Source organism: Habropoda laboriosa, unplaced genomic scaffold, assembly GCF_001263275.1.
Source record: "Habropoda laboriosa isolate 0110345459 unplaced genomic scaffold, ASM126327v1 scaffold30, whole genome shotgun sequence".
Lineage (NCBI taxonomy): Eukaryota > Metazoa > Arthropoda > Insecta > Hymenoptera > Apidae > Habropoda > Habropoda laboriosa.
In genome coordinates, this window is record NW_017100178.1 from 1,358,715 (window position 1) to 1,380,504 (window position 21,790).

The window sequence follows — 21,790 nt, forward strand, 5'->3', positions numbered from 1 at the left end:
CCAACAAGCTCCAATAGAAAAGTTGTAAAGTTCTCTGCGATTTCCACAAATTACACTTTTTTCCAAATTTTTTGTACACGTTGTCCAGTATACTAATCCTTCTGACTTCTCAAAAAAACTCAAGTCGTCTGATCCAATTTCAAAAACGTTATACTGTTCCAAAAAGTATCCGAATATTAGTAAGAGTCACCGTACATACACTCCCGTTCGTAAATATTAGGAAACTTATTGAATGTGCGGCAAACCTAAACAGTCGTTGCAAAGTTATTAAGAACCTGAAAAAAATTACTCGGTCTAGAACGTCGTAGTACCAGTACATACGATAAAACTTCTACGTGACTATTTCCACTTAAAGTGCCGTCATAAAAAATGAGATTTTAATAATTTGAACAAACATCGTCACGAAATTGAGTTTGATAATGAGTTTTGTTGCAAGTCGTTGAACTTGCCTCGCCAATAGCTTTCATATAATATAAAACAAATTATAGCTAACAGTTAAACAAAAAAATTCGCTGTATCGTAAAAAATCCATTCAATTCATCGTATTGCGTATGAAAAGTAATGAAAGTTTGCTGAAAAATCTACTACTTAAGAGAAATACGCTGGAAACCAATAACCGTGAAAACCCTGCATATTTTTACCGATATACGATACTAACTTTGGCAAAGAAATGTAATTTAGATCACATAATACTTTCTGCAAGAACGTAATAGGTGTCCTAATACTTATAAACGCCAGTGTAAGCGAACCCCCTTGTTTTTCAACTCAATCGCACGTGGTTTACAGGGCGAATTCATCAAACATTTCCGAAAAGGGAATTCGCGTTTGCAGGATTTTTTAGTTGGAGCTCGTTCTACGAGCGTGGATTGAGACCGAGAATGAAATCAATTGTAAGGTAATGTTGCATGTATCTTTGGTGATTATGCGAACAGGTACGTTAGGGAATGTGATCGTTAATTTTTATAATTCTTTATAATAAATCGTGTAATTGAAAGTGCAAACTATGGTATGTTTGTTTACAGAAGAAAATTATACCTTTTGTGTCAAAGAAAAACTAACGTTAAACTGCTTCAACAAAATTTCAATATTTTCAACAGTAACACGTGCTTTTTACTAGAATAAAATGATCAATTCTGAACATATATCTAGAGACGTATTTACATTAATCACATTGCCGAAAGTAGTCAATTTAAATTAATCAATTGGAAGATTATAGAACGCGGTATTAGGCTGTCTGGAAGAGCTTAAATACGTTAGAACAAATAAAATTCGATGAAAACATAGATATATATTCTGAAAAATTAGAAAGTCCATTTGTTATAATTACTAGTTTTTTTCTCGGAGTTGTAATATTTTACAGGTGGCAGAAAACAGAGAACATTTCTGACACTTAATGTTCTTCTTTTACGAAAAAAGAAGAAATGCCACTGAAACAGCAAATGAGATATGTATTTTCTATAAAGAAGGTGGCCTATCAGAAAGAACTGCTCGCAAATAATTTGCAAAATTTAAACATGGAAATTTCGATTTTAATGAAAATAAAAAGAAATAGAATATTTCGGCCGATTTTTCGAATTTTCAAAAACGGCAAAAAGTTGTAGAACAAAATAACAGTATGTTACAGAATACAGAAATTATCGCTTTAAAGAATGAAGTTTCCTTGTTTATTTAAAAATCTACACGAATTTTCCGATCAACCCAACAATATTTGTAAAAATCACAAGGAATGAAAAGAAATAATTTTGATCTTGAATTGCAAGAAAGACTTAAATATGACGATACCGCATATCCGAACTTCAAAAGAAAAACGCCCGGTTAGATACATATGTATATAAAGATCTATATAAATTAAACCGAAATTTGTTCGTATGCCCCAGAAGCAAAGCATTTAATAATGCCGTCTCGCATTTCTCACAACTCTTTCTCATTAATCGTATCAAATTTACAATTTATCAACTTTGCCATGGCATCTCGGAAATCCCCCTTCGATTTATCACGTCTCTTCAAATAAGCTACATTCCTTATCGTCCACGAATTCACGTATCAACCTTAAACATTACGTAAAAAAACGAAGAGAAAACAATTTGAACGATTCCCTCCAGATGTTTAAAAATATACAGGAAAACGCAGATAATCAGACGTCCATTGATCATGACACCGTGCACTATCGGGCATTTCGTTATCGGCTTCGAAGATCGCCGATCGCTAGGCAACTTTTATTTTTAATAAAACCTATCGCACTGGCATTATCGGACTTTCTTCTCTCTCTCTCTCTCTCTCTTTCGCGCGCTGTGTCTCGTTTTTCCCCACGAAGTCCAAATTGGACTTTTGTTCGCGCAGTCAGCGCGATTTTTCCGACAGATTTCAATCGCAATCGTGGATCGTTGCAACAGCCGTGCGAGCGTTGTATCGCAATATTACGGAAATATAATATTACGGGCAAATGTGCTTTCAATTTTACATTATTAATGACGACGAGGAGGAAAAAATGGATAAAAAAAAAGAAGAAGTAATAAAAAAAGGAAAGAATTCCATTCGGTGGGTTTCTGCCGTCGAACACGCGGTCGTGACGGGACGACTGGCAGCTCGGTTTTATAAACGACGCGAACGACCGATCGCGATACAATCAACACGTGTACGTGACATTTATTTAAAAAATGAACGTCACGCGGAATTATCTGCCGTACCAAAACGTGCCGGATAAATGAACAAATTATTTGAGAACTGCTCCCTTTTATGCTGTATGACTTTTCAAAGTTGTCCCGGGAACTGCCGTTTCAATGCTTTTCATTCCGCCGATACTACACTTTATTACAAAGACACTTTATTATTTAAACTGCTCTGTTTAGATAAGGACGTATTCAATTTATCCTTCCACTTCTTCTTTAGGTTTGATTGCAATGTGTAAATTTATTTTGTTACATATAGGATTAAAATATTAGAAAATGGTTAACTTTGCCTGCAGATCACGGGATATTCCGTATTCCCAATTCTACAAATTGATCGATGAATTATAAACAAATGTACAGTATAATCTTTAGCTGCTATTGTTCAACGAAGTTTCGATTTTATACGGTGCGTATTAAACTACTTCAGAATCAAGTATCAAACTCAGGAATACGATTCTAGTACTCAGAAATTGTGTACGGATTAAGTGAAAAATTTGAATTTGTAGACATGTTATCAATTATAGACGATGAAATATGCAAGTATCGTATTAAGTAGTTCTATCGTATCAACGTGAATACAATTAACGTTGATACTGCTTATCAGTACAACTGAATCTTGAAATACGGTACAAGTTCAGCTACCTAAACTCCTCGTTGCTAATAGAAGCATTACCTGCACTAGTATTTAGTTACAGTACGTATGAATGCGTACGCATTAACATGAATGTAACAGGTTCGTGCTGTAGAATGGTTTCTGCTCGATGGACATTTGGCCGACTGCAATATTTTATGTGACACTGTGTACAATAAATTTGAAGTGTTATAAAACACAATCCTATTATAAATTACAGAACTAACACATGTACGATTTTAAATTCTAGTAAAAGATCAGGAACTTACATGAAAAATGAGCTTGGAATCTGTGTTCTTTATCATGTCGATGCTAATTGAAAAGTGCAGATTAGGACTAAAAATTTTCTGACTAGATGTAGATATGTTATGCCTTAAATGATGACCATAAAAGTCTCAGCAAGTATTATCACAGTTTAATGTCGCAAACATCCGTGTAACTAGATTGCTGAGAATCTATGCATGAAGTCTTCGAGCAATTTACAACCTTTGAATAAATTATCTCTTTTAACGTTCGTAATTTGCATTGTATTAGAATGTACGGCAAAAAGAAAACAAAGAAAGAAAAACGTCTCGTTTCTGAGAATACCATATAACGACAATATACACCTACTACTCTCTGTCGATGATTCATAAAATATATAGAATAGGAATTTTCAACATACGTCGTCTAGCAGAAAACTCGATGCAAATTTTTATTTTCCAAACTCCGTTCCACGAAGTATGCAGAACTCAACGTTAAAGAAAGCAATCGCTCTATTATCCAAAGTTTTCCAAATTCATTTTAATCGTTCAATTTGGACAACAGAAATTCTACAATTTGCTCACGTATTTCCTATCAAAGGGATCGATAATTAATTAGGCAAACAGAGGTTCGTTCTTCGACAAGCTATCGTATGTGCATTCGCTATTTAAATCCCAAAGACAACAATTTAAATTAGTTTTCGGGCTGAGCACCGACCAGTTACACCGGTTTAGGCGCATAAAATCTCCGACGGCGTGACGTTCGACCTTTCGCAAATCGATCTAGGAACGACGACCTTTTGTGTAGGTTTTATTAGGGTTACTAGATGGTCGAACAGGCTAGTCCCCAGCCACACACGTGCGGATCACCGAGTTAATGTCCCAGACCAGTTCTTGAATTAATGAACACTCGATATAAGCGCGCGAATTAAATCGTCCTGTACGAGAATTTCGATGCAACATTGAACTTTCGAGTGATTTATAGGATGCTGGACATTTTCGTTTCCTGTGAATAGTCGCGGATTTTGACGGAATTTTAATTTTTAAGGAAACACATTACGATCGTAATCTTTTCCTTGTACGAATTTCGCAAAATTCGTCGTATTTCTTTTCTCGCGGAAACATAAAAAATAGAATTGAAAATCTTACCCTGTATAAAAAGACGAGGAATCAAAATTAAGGTTTGCCCTTCGATTTCTCGATACAAAGCTTTGTTGTTATATAAAAATACAACTTCAGATAAACGTTATCTACACAGCGTAAGGAAACATGGGCATGCATTCGGCAAGTTTAAGCCTGGCCGTAGAGTAAAAATTTTAGTAAACATTTGCACGGCAGTTAACAAAAGTGGTACGAGAAATCGAAGATGATTTGCAGCATTTCGCGCTCGAAATATCAATCTTTTGACTTTGGGATGCTCGAGGGAATATCAACCCTCCTCGGGTAAAATTTCACCCACTTTCGGTTTCTATGTTTTATCAAATGTTTGATTTTTTTCTGATTGTGTTGTAATTTCATGTATTTGTCTAAAATGTAAGATTATAAGTAAAACACAGTTTGCTGACATTTCCCTCGGAAGAGTCCCTCGGGTGAAATTTCACCCGAATACTGTACGCGTATAAATGCATTATCGTCAAAAACAGCTATAACGTTATTTCTTTTGTTCATACGTATGTCTGTTGAAATTCATTTGTTAAGGTTTTCTATTCCAAGAACTCCTTACAATCACTGGAAATGTTTTATTACGATGCTTATGTGGGCGATACTTTGTTCATACGATTGTGGGGACAGTTCGTTCGAATAAAACTTTCCTTCCACTCCATGATTTCCTATTTACTCCAATATGTTCCAAAAATATATAAAACTGTAACTGTTACGAGTACCTTGCATCATAACAAGAGTACATCTACAGATAATAAGAAACTGCCTGACGTCTTGGAGGTGGTGTTGACGTCTTGGATCAATTAGTTAGTAGATATACTGTGAAACAAAAAAGCGATCGTTGGCCATTTGTAATTCTGACAAATATCATCGATGTCTCGGGAGTAAACGCTTATGTATTATGGAGAGAAACTGATCCAAGCTGGAAGAAGAATAAACTGTACAGAAGCCGCTTGTTCTTAGAAGAACTCGGAGAAATACGTACAAGACCAGTGTTATCAAGAGGCGAAGCGTCTTTATCACTGGTCAAAAATTTGCAAGAAACTGCTGGTCCGTCGGATGTTTTACCAACGATAAAAAAAAGAAAAATATCAACAGGGTCTCGATACCAAGTATGTATTGGGAAAGATAGAAAAGCGTATGCATCGTGTGAGATTTGTAACAAGTATGTACACATGTGGTGTGACACAAAACTGCGATTTATGTATGTAGTAATTGTGAAATATAATGTAATACATATAAGATATAAAATGTAATATAATAAGATTAATTTAAGTGTAAAGCGAAAATGGGTGAAATATCACCGGAGGATCTTAATTGTTACGATTTCTGAGGACCGTATGAGGGTTCACAGCGATGAAATAATCCAATTAGTCGAAGAAAGTCCATAATTTACGATTCATAAGAGTTTATTGAAGCATAGAGCTGTGTTGTGAATACAGTTTCTAACAGAACATAATACGCGACTAGCAAACTCCTACATTATATTCTATTTCTGAGTTGACAGATTGTAGTGAATTTTTTGCAACATGAAAAGAGGATATTTTGCATGTGACAGTTCCACAGTGAAGAATATTAATTAATAGATCCTTGTAATATTTGTATAATTGTTATAAAACAATTGGAATAGAACGAAGTTTCGGTAATTGAACAGATGTAGAAGCCACGGTACAGGCTATTGTATCAAATTGTATTCACAAAAGAGTCATTGTCGCGAATTTATAAATAACCGTAGTAAGCGTATAGATTAGCCCGAGAATAAATACTTCCGAAAACCCGATATCTTGACATTTAAAACACAGTTCTCGATCAACTAAACAAGATTCGGCTTAACGTTCCACAAGAATATCTCGAAAAGCAAACAAACTTGCCTAAATCTATTCTCTCTCTGTTTGAGAAATCTGAGAAGAGCGATAACGACGATTCGCCTAATTAACAGGCTGGAAAATTTAATCCGACGGCATGAGCATTGCCATTCGTGGTGCGAGGCCACCGCGCGAAAAAAGCAAGGGGTTAACCGTCGAGGAAGACGTCAAGGGGGAAAAAGAGAAAGACACGCGTACACCTTCGAAGGTAATTTTAGTTACTTGACAATTTGGCACCGTCTACGCCAAATAGAAAGTCACGCGCGTACCGGCTCCTCTTCTCGAAGAGCAGAGGAGGCCTGTGTTACTCGCGAGCAAAAGAAACCGAGAGCAGAGAAGAGAAGAGAAGAGACGAGAGAACGAGAGAAAGAGGGACTGTGTGCGTATGGTTGCGCATGTGTGTGTGTGTGTGTAGTAGCGGTAGAAAGGGAAAGAAGAGAAGCAAAGAGAAGTCGTCGGTGGAGGGCCGTGGTACGCGTGATAATCTATTTGCTCCTTCCGTAGTGCAACGGGACAAGAAGTCCTATTTATACCGCGAAGAAGCCTCGGTTTAATGAGTCTAGCTGCTGTCACGAGTGCACTAAGATACGATCGCTCCGCCATTAAACAAAAGGAAGTCGAATTTACGAGGACCAATAAAAAACAATATGAGAAAAATAACAGAATGATTCTATGTACACCCTGTTAAATGCCGTTGCATTCACTTTTTACATTTGCCTAGGAGAATGAATAAATCGAGTTTCTTTCTTCGTTTACATGTTCGAAAAGTTCCATGGTTTTTAACCCTTCGTACTCTCTCTCAGGCACGGACGATGTTTCACTTAGAAGGATTTGCTTGCAAATAAATAATTTGTTACATACGCGTGACAAGCAGAAAAAGGACCGGGTTGCTGCAAGATTTACCCGAGAAAAAGTCCGAGTGCGAAGGATTAAAAATACAGTAAATTCTCTACAAGTGTCAGTCAGTTTGGATTCTACAAGTGTCAGTATAGATGGTCCTGTGAACGTGTTAATAAGTAAATGTTGTTCAAACTATGTCGTGTTTGATGTCATTTTTATCAGAAAAATCTCATCAATATGTTAAGAAAAATTAAAAAAGTTGGTATTTAAATCGCTTGGTTGCCTCGACTCACGTTTCACATCCTTGTCTTTTGTTCGCTGTCCTTGTCTACGTTCGGCAAACTACATAGACGGGCGCGAGGCTCGAAAACGTAGTCCCTGACTCTACAAGTGTCAGGTTTAGGTTCCTTGCGGACTGACACTTATGGAGAATTTACTGTATACCTTAAGCATTGGAAAGTAATGAAGTTACATACTAGTTTAAATGAAACAAGTGTGCATAAAGCACGTTCTTTCGCGAAGCAGGATTCTCTACGTCGGTGGACATTGTAGATCTAGAGAACTAATCCGCGGATTGACTTGAAATTTAAACAGAATATTTCTAACCTTTTCACTATGGAAGGAACAAAATCTTTCGTTTTCACAATTTGTTTTATCAAATTAAAGTGAAAGTGTACAAAGGATAAAATTTAGGTGGAAGTGCGCCAAAAAACGCAAACAGTACAGTGTGCAGAAATCTTCGAAGCGCTTATAGGCGCCAACAGCAATGAAAGGGTTAAATGTATTACACAGTCCTCGACGAACTAATTCTTTAACATATCAATCCTAACTTTTTCTACAATTAAACAACGAGGATAATATTATGATGGAAATGTCAAGTGTTTCATTTAAACAACAGCCATTTTGTAAGAAAATATACGATTAAAACACGAAGACTTTTTTTCAGATACTTCTATATTTCGTTTATTTCTCAAATCCAAGCATTCGAAACAACAGCAATCGCACCTCCTATCCATGCTCATATCTTCTACAATTATGAATATTTTCGAATAAATATAACAAATACACCTGTTCGCGACAATTGACTACAATGTACACTTACAAATTAGAATACAAAACCGTCTTTTGGCCGTCTAGGCGGATACAAGCTTTGAAAATGAACCCTCTATAACGCCATGTGACTTGGAAGTACTTACGTACCATGTATCTATATTTCATCGTTATACTATTGCATTATGTTACTGTACTATTACATTATTATTAGCCAATTCCTTTATATCAACACATTACCGCCCGGAGACACACAAATAGGGTTTTACACTGTCCATTAAATGCCGGCGGCCTATAAATATGTGTATATGCTAAATGTGATATTTCTTATCAATTAGACTAAACATATACCATATAAACATATTTCAAACTTCATAAAAAAATATTGTACTCCTTAAAAGTTGTACCCATTTTTGTAAAGCAGCGCAGCACAGTCGAAAATCTTCAAATGTGCCGGCTACACGCGTCAGTTGTCGCGCAAACGGCCTGAACCGTACAGCGTTAATTGAAATGTAAAATTCTAATCAACCGTGTTTTTTCTTCTCGCGAACGAAGAAAAACCGGGTTGTAGAGGGTTAATCCTTTGCGGACGGGGCGTTCCGCAAGTCGCGATAGCCGTTTGAAATTGCCAGCGCCCATTTCTGCCTACACGCTAATATCGTTCATGGCACTCCAAGATGTCTAATTCTGGGTTTATCGGTCATAGCGACGTGCTTACGTGGGACACGTATACGAGCCTTTCGGCCCTATAAATTGTTTTCGTCAAACGCATATATGAGTTCCTCGGCCAAATTTATGGATTACGCAGAACGCACATATACGGCGGTAGTCCACAAAGGGTTAAAACTCTAATCGAAAAAAAACGAGACGGCAGGAGAACAGTATCGAGACGATATGAAAAATCTCGCTGGCGAAATAAAAACGGCCGCGATTAGCGAAAAAAAAAAAAAAAAGAGTAACGTTATCCGAACGGCAATATTTGACAAGCCGATAAGACGGGAAGATAAAAGGCCCGATATCGGGCGTAGAAAGTGTGTACGAGTTTAGCGAAGGTGATATGAATATCGAATTCATCGATTACCGATTACCGCGTACTACCGGTTCCGCGGTTCGTGTGCGTGCAGCGCGCTTTGCTCTTCGGAAGAAAAACGAGCTGTTCGGACGGTGGGAACAAGGGGGGCCGAACAGGCTCGAAGAAATACACAGGTTGCACCTGCTGTCGGCCGCAGCGCGTTCGCTTCAGTCGAGATACCCTTTCCCCCTGTACGGAACTTCAAATTTTATCCGGCCCGATTAAAAACTTCGATGCGTATCACGGCCCCCGGACGTCGAAACGAACCCGGCGATTCTTAACCGGCTCGTTTCATTTTCAACGCGTATACACTACCGGCCAAAAGTTTCCAATCACTGAGCATTGCAATGTACACAAAAATTTCCAGAAAAAAGTCAGCGACGTTGAGAACTTTTTATCATTCGAATCAGTTGATACGAGATAAATTGATAAATGTAGAATTGAGATAAACTTGAAATCTATAAAAAATTAGCAGCAGATTGAATATTGACGAAAAGTGGGAGGTGATTCGAGACTTTTGGCCGGTAGTGTATACCCGATGAATTAAACCCCTTGCCTTATGATTTTTTAAACGCTATGTTACTTTCAGCAATTCATGCTTTTAATACAGCGTTACGTAAAAAGAACAAAATACAGCGAACCTCCGTGCAACACGGGGAATACGTTCCACGTTGCACCACATGGGTTATACAGAGTGTCGTGTTAATACATTCGCTACCGGTGATGTGAATTCACGTCATTTTAGATTTAGCTTTTGTTTGTCGTTCAGTTAGTTGCCGCGGAATTAACATATTTAATGGTTTCTTTGTATGTACATTTATGCATTATTTATATTTGTATTTCACGACCAGAAATCTGCGGTGAGTAGCTAGAGGCGTGAAAAAATTGCTGGTTGCGAATGTGTCAGCTGGTGGTACAAGCGAGTAGGTGGTGATTCTACGTGAAAAACTGAATTAAAAATATAAGGTAAGAAAATTCAATTTAACCCTTTCGCAACTAGCGCCGGTTATATCCGGCATCCACTAAATGCTTCACACTGGCTAAGAAAATATAAGGTAAGAAAATTCAATTTAACCCTTTCGCAACTAGCGCCGGTTATATCCAGCATCCACTAAATGCTTCACACTGGCTAACGCCGGTTATATCCGGCATCCACTAAGCGCGTCGCCTCAACAACTCAAAGTGAAGATTTATTTTAACCTTTTAGCTACGGCAGGACTTTCCGCGGAGCAGTATCTCTGTACGGTAATGTTCGACGCGGACTGCGCGTAAACAACATAGCACTGCGATTTGTGTCTATTTAGTGTCGTCTCTTCTTATACATAATAATTAATAATACAATTGTGTATGATATACTTTGAAACAGAGACGGAATGAGCCACTATAGTGGCGTACCGTTCAAAAAGATGACATTCGCGAAAGCCACTATAGTGGCGTACAGTAGCTAAAAGGTTAAAATACAGAACCAGGCCTCGACAACATTCCCTTAAGTCCTCTGTTGTTCCAACGAAATCCTCGAAGATTTGAAAAAACGCGAGACACTCTTAATGTGTACGGTGTGCACTAACGTTACAACGACCCGTTCGTTAGTAGCGTACTGATGGCTAGTTCCGCCGTCGCGAAAGGGTTAACCCTGCTGTTCTGTTCGTACCTTTAGTACGCTTTTACTGTTCGCAGGTATGAAAATAATAAACAAATGTAATTACAATGAACGCTTGTGCACACTACGTACTATAAGACGCAACTGCTACATAACTTTCGAAGAATAACGAAAAACCAAATAACATCAAATACGAGCGGAAAAACACAACGAAAGAAAGTGAGGAAAGAAACGAAAACGGAATAAAATAAAGTAACCATTGTACATTTGTGCAACGCAATAATTATATTGCCTTGCACCGAAGCATTTCTATTATTCCAAACATAAACATCAGTTATGTTTGTATCACGGGCCATAATGACCCGAACAGCGCATTAGTACAAACTCCAAAAAGTAAGAAAAGATAATTAAAATGTTTAAAAATTTTACTCATGGGAAGGTTATTAGATAACGTAAAAGAAGTCGTAGACCGATTACGTTGCTCTCTCATAAATGGCGGATTTATGCGTGAATGAAATTTGTTTAGGGTCGAATAGACCCGAACAGAACAGCAGGGTTAAAGATTCTCTACGAACTTACGGCTTACGCTCGTGCTCTTATGTTGATAAACAGTGGGAATGTCGTACCTAGAGAAATACTCTGCGTAGAAAATAGTGTAAATTGAGCAACTACAATACAGAATCGTACAAACTTTCAAAGAATTAAAGCGTCAAAGTTCCGTACTCCGTAGCAAGGAATTGTATGTGCTAAGGGGACGTGTCGGACGGTTTCGAAAAATTAATTTTTTGAAATTTTCTCAAAGTTTCGAATGTGTAGAATATGTTGCCAGAGCGATATTTCAAAATTCGATTTCTTGGCCAAGTTATGGCAATGTATGTATACGGGAACGGATTGTATCATGCGGGAGGCCTCGCAGACCAGATGAAACGGAGATGTTGCATTAGAGCAGTATTCTGTTGCTTACGAATATGTAATTTAAGGTTTTCTTATCACATGTGATACGATAAAAAAAGGAAAAACTAACAGATAAGTTGATAAATTCATTGACCATATATTACGGCCGTTTTGCGGAAAGAAAACTGTTGACATTGCAACATTTACAGCTGCTGGAATCTTTAACGGGGGAAATAATATTTTTAAAATGATGCAAACGATGTATTCAATTTCAGGAATAAACAGTTACAACTTTTGTAAAGTAATGGACGAGCAACGAATAAGAAACTGTGAAGAAAAGGCGGAAGAGAAGAGTAAAAGAGCACGAAAATTACTTAAAAAAGCACAGAAGGAGACTGCCGACAGTTTTTTTGATGCAAAAGGATTGCTATATGGACTTGAAATAGCAGATCAAAGATAAAATATGAAAAACCTCTCTTTATCAGAAAAGAATTTTATCTTAAAACATCTTTTACGTTTTCCTCGAAACTATGTTTTTCGAACTGGCCGACACAAAATCTCCGGAAGTACACATCCGATTTCGTTCAAATTTTGAGGGGATATTCTCTATAAAGTATTCTACAATTTAGCGTAGGATTTTTTCGATATCTCAATTATTTAATTCTTTAGAACTGTTTAAAGTTGATACTTTTTTAGTAAAGAGATATTTCTCCTCTTCAAAGTGTCGCCATTTCTATAATTGTTAAAATTTTTTAAAATTCCTACGCTATCTTGTAAGTGATACATTCTTATTTATAAATCAACAAGAATTTTTTAATTTGGGCATTCCAGTCCTTGGCGGCGATGGCGGCCGACTATCAATGTTCCAAAATACGCGGCTTCAGAGTTCGCTAATAACTCCGCCATTTTGAAGCATTTTTGATTGGAAAAAATTGGAAAATAAAGGCGGAAGTTGCATATTTGTCCACTAAAACAATTGAAACTTTCCACTTAGTAATTACCTATAAAAAAAATTCCCGAAGTAAGCGATTTTTTGTCAACACTTCGTTGAATAATGCACATTTAAATTAAGGAAATCGTTAATAACTGTATTATCGATATTTATCGCGACATTAGTATCGCTTATTAGTACAAACATAAATCCTAGAGATAGCGAAATGCACGCGCACTCCACGAATATTTGAATTCAATTTTCTCGATAACTAAACCTCTCAGGAAAAATCTTATTCTACATTTTCGGTTCACTTTTTCATGTAAATTATCTTCGCTAGTTACATAGCACCCTGTATATGGACTACAAGTGTGGCGCCCAATTTTTGCACGAATTTGTCTACGTAGATTTAAACGAATCTCTGATCTGAAGAGACGTGGGCCAGTTTATCTTTAAATATGCATTTTAAGTTTCTGAGGTAAACCTTTGCATCTATTATAATTATTACCTTCACCGTGCATACATAAACAAAAGGTAAGTATTGCGTATCCATTAAGAAAATCAAAAAGTGTGTCAAAATGTTCAATTTATCTAGCACATTGTACGAGGATGTTTACCGCGTTCTGAGCACAATATTTTCGTCGCGTTATACGTGCGTCCATTATAACATAGTGCAGAATTTGTATTTATAATTAGAGCTAAAGTTGAACCAAAACTGCAAATTTAACATGTAGAAATACAATTCTTTTTTTGGCATCTCTTGGCCATAATCTGCACGACGAGAGTAACTCGTCATTATAAAGCAAAGGATCAACGCTTACTGTTTCCGGTTCAGAGAACTTTGGGCGCGTCTTCTGATCTATAGTATTCAAAAAAATGTAGTTCTTTATAGTTTTCTTTGGTTAACAATTCAGAGTTGTTACGCGAGATTCTGCACATTTATTTGTACATATTTGAAGAAAGTGTATATCTCTTCGACGTGTTATGATAAGCGCTTACACTGATTTTTCGAATTCTCGGCAAGCAAAAGTTTTTCGATTCAATATGAGTACGATTACTCTCGTTTAAGAAAAACTATCGAAGTTGGCAATTTGATTAAATAAGGAGGAAAGTGATTGCAAATGTCACCGCTAATAGTAATTCTAATCATAAATCTACGTCTGCCTTATATGTATGTGAAATTTTAGTAAGACTGATTCGTCGGAATCGACGTTTTTTGGTGCACAAGAACAACTCGAAGACAAGAAGCAGAAATTCGATTTACCGAAGTTCTGGGCCAAAAAAAACCCTTAACCAAAATAATCACGCGGCGACACATTGCGCGCAATTCAACGCGCTTGCAGCACATTTTGCAGCAATTTTTACGGAACTTTGCATTTGTCGAAAGTGATATAGGTACTATTGAGCAACTTATACTTTATAACATAATATCTATGTACTACGTTCTTTAATTTCGTGAAGTTTCAACACCTTCGTGTACTACTTGAAGACTTAAATCGCGAAAGTTGAGAAACAATATAGCATACAGCATCCTAGACTTTAAAACCTGAAAAGTACTGACATAGTGCTACACTTTTTATTTAGTAAAGTTTGAATATTTTCGCGCGATTTAGTTTGTCAAAGTTCGAAAATAACAGCGTTAGGCATTTTCGATTTCGAACGTTGGAAAGCAATGATTTTTCTTTCACGTATTTACGTTTGATGGAATTTCAACAGACTTGCAGAAAACTACGTGATTTAGCTCGAATAATTCAGGAATAGCGTAGAACTGTATATATTAAAAAGCGGGAACGTTCTGCGACATTTTTCGGCGCGATAAAATTTAAATATATTCGTAAGAAATATTGCATCGAGCATTTTAGGGTTTCAAGACTGGGGAAACAATCACGTATACACGTTTCAATTCGAAAAATTGAAGCTTAAGAAATATCAGCGTAATACTACGTGTTTCAGTGGGTAAACATTGATAAATGTTGCTTTGCAACTTTATTCACTAAAGTAAAAAAATGAAGAAACATGGAAAATTGCAAACTAACGTTGCATTACGTGCTTTCATTTTAATGAACTGAAATTCATAATGTAACGCAACGCACTTCGATTTATAAACACAGCTAGACGATAAGTACCATGATTTCCACTTTGCTAAAGCTGAAACTAATTAATAAAGTACTACGTATTTCATGTTATCTACGCTAAACATTTGCATAACATCGCATCTTTTGTTTCCTAAAATTTAGAAACCAATAACGTAGTAATACCACTTTCGGTTTACGGGAATTACAAAACACATAATGAGTCAGAAAAGTCAGCTGAAAAATTTTCTCAAGCTTAAAGTGAAATTTCTGCATGCTACAAAGAACATTTCACGCGAGAATATTCCGAATTCCCAACTAATTCTCAAAATATTCGAATTTCGCTTGTACCCGTTAACAGATAAGAATATGTTATGTAAACAAGTTAAGCATGGTACAACAGTTGAATGCAGCGTCTCTATCGACGTTCCCCGATATGTTATTCCTCAATTCATCGTATTTCTTCAAACAAGTTGAATAGATGCGAATAGATAAGATAGGAATAAAAATAATGCACCAATGTTGACAAAATTCACGGCGTTCTAAACTTGGACCGTACGCCAACTGTTATCGCCACGCCATACGCGGCTTGACTATTTGAAATCGAATTGATTTACTATCAGGATCGAATTGCCACTCGACTGTAGAATCACAAACCGCGCTCACCCAATATACAAATGAACCGTCATTTTATTCAAGTGAAAATAAAAAATAATCGTGGACGGTGATCGTTTTCATATCGTAAATGGAAGACGATAAAAATAAATCGAATACGCGAAAACACAATTAGCAGAACCGTTCTAAACAGTTTCCACATACGTGAACTCGACGAAAAATACTTGCTTTCCACGGTAACGGTTTCTCCGAAAATTTTATTAAACCCATTCACGTACCGGTAAAGGTGCATGCAACACAGTTCATAATTGCGAAGCATGAAATTGATATATGCCCAGTTTATAGTCCCGATAAAGTTCACGCAGAAACTGCCGACCGGAGTGTTCCAGCTAACTAGTTTCTAATTGAAATACGAACACGTCGATGACAGAGAAGTCAACGAACAAACTGACCCGAAATGCGTAATCGACGGTAACAATCTTTTCTAAAAGGCGTACCTGGCCGTACCCGCTTACCAGGTACGATAACAAGACAAGTATCTGATTAAATTTATGTAACGGTGTGTTACCACGTTACCGTGGAATTACTTTTGATAACCTACTGTGATAACGTCATTGTATTAAAGTCACTGTCACTCGACGAGATTTTTCTTATGCTCATTATAGGCATTCGTGGACGAACGTGTTGGAACTATCGGTTAAAACGAGATCCGCGTTCGTGGCCAAAACAAACCAGCCGATTGCATACGTCGAGTTTTCCACGAAGGCACGTTCGCGTTGTTCGTAGACTTTTTCCTAACCAAGAAAAAGAGGCCTCAAAATGTAAACAACGTAACGGTCCAATTTCTGTGTTCATTTTCCATAATGTATGCTGAAAATATTCGTGGAAAAAAAGACGGAAAAAGCGTTACAATGTTTGTGGATGATATTACGCGAGGATAGAAGTGAAAAAATTGAGCAATAATCGTAAAGTTGTCCACGCGAACGCGTGTCCCGACGGCGGCAATGCCGAGTCGCGAGAGAACGAGAAAAAACCAGCCGCGCGGTACCGCGCGTTACAAGGCACTCGTCGTCACATCCGCACACACAGCACATCTATACATGTACACACACACACACAGGATCACGTACCACATACACACCGTATGTACACACATAGCAGTCACACAGACAATACACGCTCAGAGTCACGCAGCAACATGCAAGTGTAGATCCGTACGTAAGTACACAGGCGCACGATTAAAAGAGAAACTCACTCCAGAAATAATGCACAGTATCCATCCAAGTCGCAATGGCGAAGGTAGGGTTTGCTTGTCCTGGATTATCAAAACGCGAAAGCTAGAGCGTCGCGTTTAAGTTCCTCGAAAGTTTATCGTCGTGATGGTTGTCGATGTCGTGATCGTCGTTGTTGTCGTCGCCGTCGTCTTACGACGACGACAACACACTTTCGCACGGGCTTCCTGCTGTCTAAATATCCGTTCCCGTATCTCTGCACTGGGCACTCACTGGCCGAGCATCGAAAACGCACCGCGTTTCACGATAAGCACCGTGTACATTCCCCTCGAATATATTTCGCGCCGAGCTTTTCCCGCGTTTAGTTTCGTTGACGCACACGCGGCGAAGGTAACGCAGGCAGAGCGAGACGGAGAGAAACGCACACACATATAACACGCGCGAGCCGCGGAGAAAGAGCGGGGAAACAGACAGAGGGAGAGAGAGAGAGAGAGAAAGAAAGAAACAAAGAGAGAGAGAGAGAGTGAGCAAGAATGACAGGAAAAGAGAAAGACACGTAGACGCACGTTACGTTGGGAGCAATGGAATACGTGCGAACACTTCTCGCTTGGTCCCGCCTAGGGGAAAGAAAATCCGTCGCTGCCACCACTGCTCCACCTCCAGAGGCTCGTAGAAACCGTGATATATGTATATCGCGCGGAGTGCGTGTTCGCGCGCGCACAGTTTTCAAAACAAGACACCGGTGGTACACGCGAGCCGGTTAGCAGTACTGTCTTTACAGCGTTTTCTCCGTTCGTTCGACGCTTTTTCCTATCCTCGGTGAATCGCTCTCTTTTACTCGCGCGGTTTTTCCGCACGCACACGCCGCCGCGGATCAATAATTCACCATACGAATTCACCAGAAGCGGGTGAGCGAGCGGGCTGGCACGCAGGCACTAGGCAGAGGCACACGTTTCTGTCGTGGCGCGCTCTCCTCGGGGAAACGCACGCAGCCCACCACCACCGGCACACACCGACCGATTGCGCTTCGTCCTAACCTCCTCGACAAGTCTCTCCGTGCTGCCTGACCGAGTCGTACACGTTGCCAGAGAGACTGCACACGCTTCGTAACACATGCACAGAACGCTTGCGTCTCTTGACACACAGCTGACACAACGCTCGTAAACACGCGACAATCGGACAAAGACAGATACACCGATGCACCACCAAACCACACGGTAGATGCGATAGCAGGCACAACTCGAGCTCTTCGTTTATCAAACTGATCCGACTATCGTTTCATCTCTCTCTCTCTCTCTCTCTCTCTCTCTCTCTCTCTCTCAGATTCTCCCTCTCCTTCTGATCTTTCTCTCTTCCTCCCATCTATCCTTTCTCTCACACTCTCCCTCCCTCGCCCCCTCTTTCTCTCTCACTCGCTTTCTCTCTCTCACACACTCTCTCTCTCCCTCTCACACTCACTCACTCACTCAAAGTAGTAGTAGGAGCAGAACACCACTAGCAGCAACACGGAGCCAGCAATGCGAACATCACGGTCACCGGAAGTACGAACCTGACAATCACGACACACGAGGAATATGCGAGGAATCGGTAATGTTTTTTACCGATGCAGAGGCACAGTCAACCGGATAACGTCGGCACGCATATACACCGTTCACGCACTCTGTAGCGTCCGTCTTCTCTTTTCCACGTAATATTTGTCTTTATCGCACGGTCGGTTTGTCCGTTCGTCTCTTTCTTTCGCACAGTGTCTATCGCTCCCTCTGTCTCTCACTCCCTTTCGTCCGTCTGTCCGTCTGTCCGTGTTCGACGGTGTGTATATCGCCGCCGTCGCTGCTGTCGAATCCGTTCCGTGCGCGGCCCCTGTGTGGGACGACGCCGCTGGGACACACGGGCGTGGACGAGTAGACGCGCTCTTTCGAGGACGTTTCGACACTATTTTCTTTAATGTACTTACCACTGGGCGAGCTGACGTGGCGTCGCGCGCGCGCGGGGCCTTTACACCACGGGTAAAATTCGCACAGTAATATTAGCGCGCAAGGCTGCACCCCGGTAAATACGAGCGCAGTCACCACTCTTGTTTTTGGTATGCCAGGAATGGCACAAAGAATCTGGACAACGCACACGCCTGCTGCGCAGCCGGTCTGCGCACACGCTGACACCGCTTATGCGGCCGCGGGAGAAACCAGAAGCCGAACGCAGCCGACTATGCCCGAACCTACTCGAACTAGACCGATCCTCTACCCCTACTACGTAGTGCGGGATGGTCGTCTCCCCACTCCCCACGCGGGAGATCAGTCGCGTCACGCACGTAATAGAGGTTGGATGTTGTTGCTCGCTTACTCCTTTATTCTCTCTCGCTCAAGTTTGAGAGGCACTTGTTGAATTTCATGGGTTGCGTTTTAGGTTTTTCGAATGAACCTTTTGATAAATGGCGATACACAAACTAACCGACCGCAAAACTACCACTTTCCTCTTTCCTGTAATTTCATACTAAGTAAATAACAAATAATATCGCCGTGTAACGTTCACATATCTGGCATATTTCTTTTCACTTTTTCTTACGAATTGTGCTATTCTTGCAATTGTAAAATTAAATGACATCTAACACGAAAAATATTTCGTAATATATACTTTAAATTTGTTTGTAAGAATAACGATCGGTTATCAATACGATTATTTCCATTACAATCAATTGAATTTCTGTCAGTTTACAATGCGATGACGGTTCACTTTCACGATGGTCGCGTGACACTCTTAACGTTTCTATACATAAACCAGTTCACGTGCACTTTTTCGGTAGCAGACTGACTGGAGCCATTTGTGTACTTAACGGATCAAAGGGATTAACCAATGGTAGCTGTATATGAGACATAACTGACCCAGTGCAAGTGTACTGGCTTAAGATTGTCAAGTGACGTTCATGCCCCATTCCGTAGAATACGACCTTTCACCCTCCTGCACCCTTCAGACCACTTTTCTTTTATACCTGTGCGGTAATTTTCTTTAGGATTCATTCGACTTCGGGCTCACGCCTTCCTTAACGCTTTTGTCCCAATTTCAAAGCTTTGTGCATAGGATTTTCAATGGCTAACGTGCAAGGTGAAATATAAGCATCTTAAATCATGCTTACTGACATAAACAAACAACAAAGTTTGCCTGTGATTCGACACACCAATTTTACGCTTAAACACCAAATTTCATAAAAATAGTTTACTGCAAGGATAATATACTCACAGTGTATATTTCCATTAATTAATTAATTTAACTTTAATTATTATTAATTTTCAAGCTAAAGTTCTTTATAATTAAGTGTTTAGGTATAATCATGAACCAAGTATAAGTGAATCGTAAGTTTAAAATTCAAATAGATCAGATACAATTATTTAATTTTTAAATCATACAAATTTCAATTCACCGTTGTTTGATGGTATGAATGTATAATCTGAAATTTTTGTACTTAAATTACTACCTATTTCTGTTTAAGAAAGTAAATAGGTTTGCGGTTGTTGATTTATCAAATTAATTTGCTCCCTACTTGTTCGGACAATTGGCTTTCTACTTTATCTACAGAAGTCAATTATACGAAAGTTTATCAAAAAAAAGTAGATGACGGAATCGTTTGAAATATTGTTCGTTTGCTTATATGCAGCAAGTACTTTTAATAATATTTAACCAATTTTTTATATAAAGAACATAAATAAGCTTTTTAATCAGAAAATATCGCAAAGAAAAAATAAACAATAATATTTTTCAAATCGTTAGTACGTACAAGAAGAATCGTATTTTATTCACTATATTTCATGTGCATGAATAACAAATATCCATTGACGAAGTTTAAACAATTACAATACAAAATTTCTTTGAAAAAAGAAAAAATGTAAACGAAGCAGTATTTCTCAAATTATTAATAACCTCAAGTTTGCAAGTATATCTTTTCCCTTAATGCAATTATACAGGGTGTCTCACTTAAACGAAACCACATAAATGATACAAAGAATATTTTAGCTGCGATTTGAATGGTATCAAAGGACGAATACCATCTAAAGATCACGGGCTTTACACAGATTTTCACCTGTGGTTGCTAAACCCTGCAACCTTGATGAAAATAAATTTCACGTTTAACTTTAATTTTCGGAGTCAAAGTTCGCTTTAAGGTTATGTCATCATCTTATTTTAATGTCAACTGCAATGCGTGAGAGAAAAAAAAAATGCATCGGTGAACTTGAAAACTGCCGAAGAAGTAACCTTGAGACAAAAGTAAAAAATATTCTTTGCGTGGTATTGCATCTAAAATATTTTATCGTATCGTCACAATTGTAGGAGATATTTAGATGGTTCCGTTTATGTGAGACACGCTGTGTAGTCTAAAAGAATAATTTATATAATATGTATATTCATAATGGTTATACAACGCGCGTATTCACCTAAATCACGTGTAAAACAAAACACGTGAAAGGATATACCTATCCTAATGAAGTAACGAAGTGATCGTTACGTCGCATGAAAAAAGGAAAATAAAGGATAGGATGTTTTCTAAATCGGTGGTAGATGGAAACAGGTATCGTTCAACGTATATACAGGGTGACACCGAAGTAGGCAGCCGAACTTCGGTACCGTGCTCTACTCTTACTAAGGATGAAAAAAAGTCACTGAAACATAGGTCCGAAAACTCTTCCTTTCCGAGGTATACTAAACACATTTTGTTTACATCGAAATTTGACGTGGACATAGCTGGTAGACGTAGAATTACGAGCAGAGGAGAATCAATTGCGCGACTTTCACGCTCACCTGGCTTCACTCCTTTGGACTTTTGTTTATACGAACATTTTAAAAGTTCAGTGTATGATAATAATACCATTGACAGTCTAGAAACACTGAAAAACCGGATTCTTATCGCTTGTGACAAAATTCGGAAT

General features: G+C 38.5%; 1 protein-coding gene across 2 annotated transcripts in view; it reads right to left on the bottom strand.

Annotated features, from left to right (window-relative positions):
• LOC108578955 (protein scalloped) overlaps positions 1-16,946 on the bottom strand; it is a 443,348-nt gene extending 426,402 nt beyond the window's left edge. For both annotated transcript variants that reach the window (XM_017942377.1, XM_017942378.1), the window contains exon 1: positions 16,898-16,946. In XM_017942377.1, the coding sequence (XP_017797866.1) occupies positions 16,898-16,922 (25 nt within the window). In that variant the 5' untranslated portion in view covers positions 16,923-16,946. The remainder of the gene's footprint in view (positions 1-16,897) is intronic.
• Between the last annotated feature and the right edge of the window lie 4,844 nt (positions 16,947-21,790).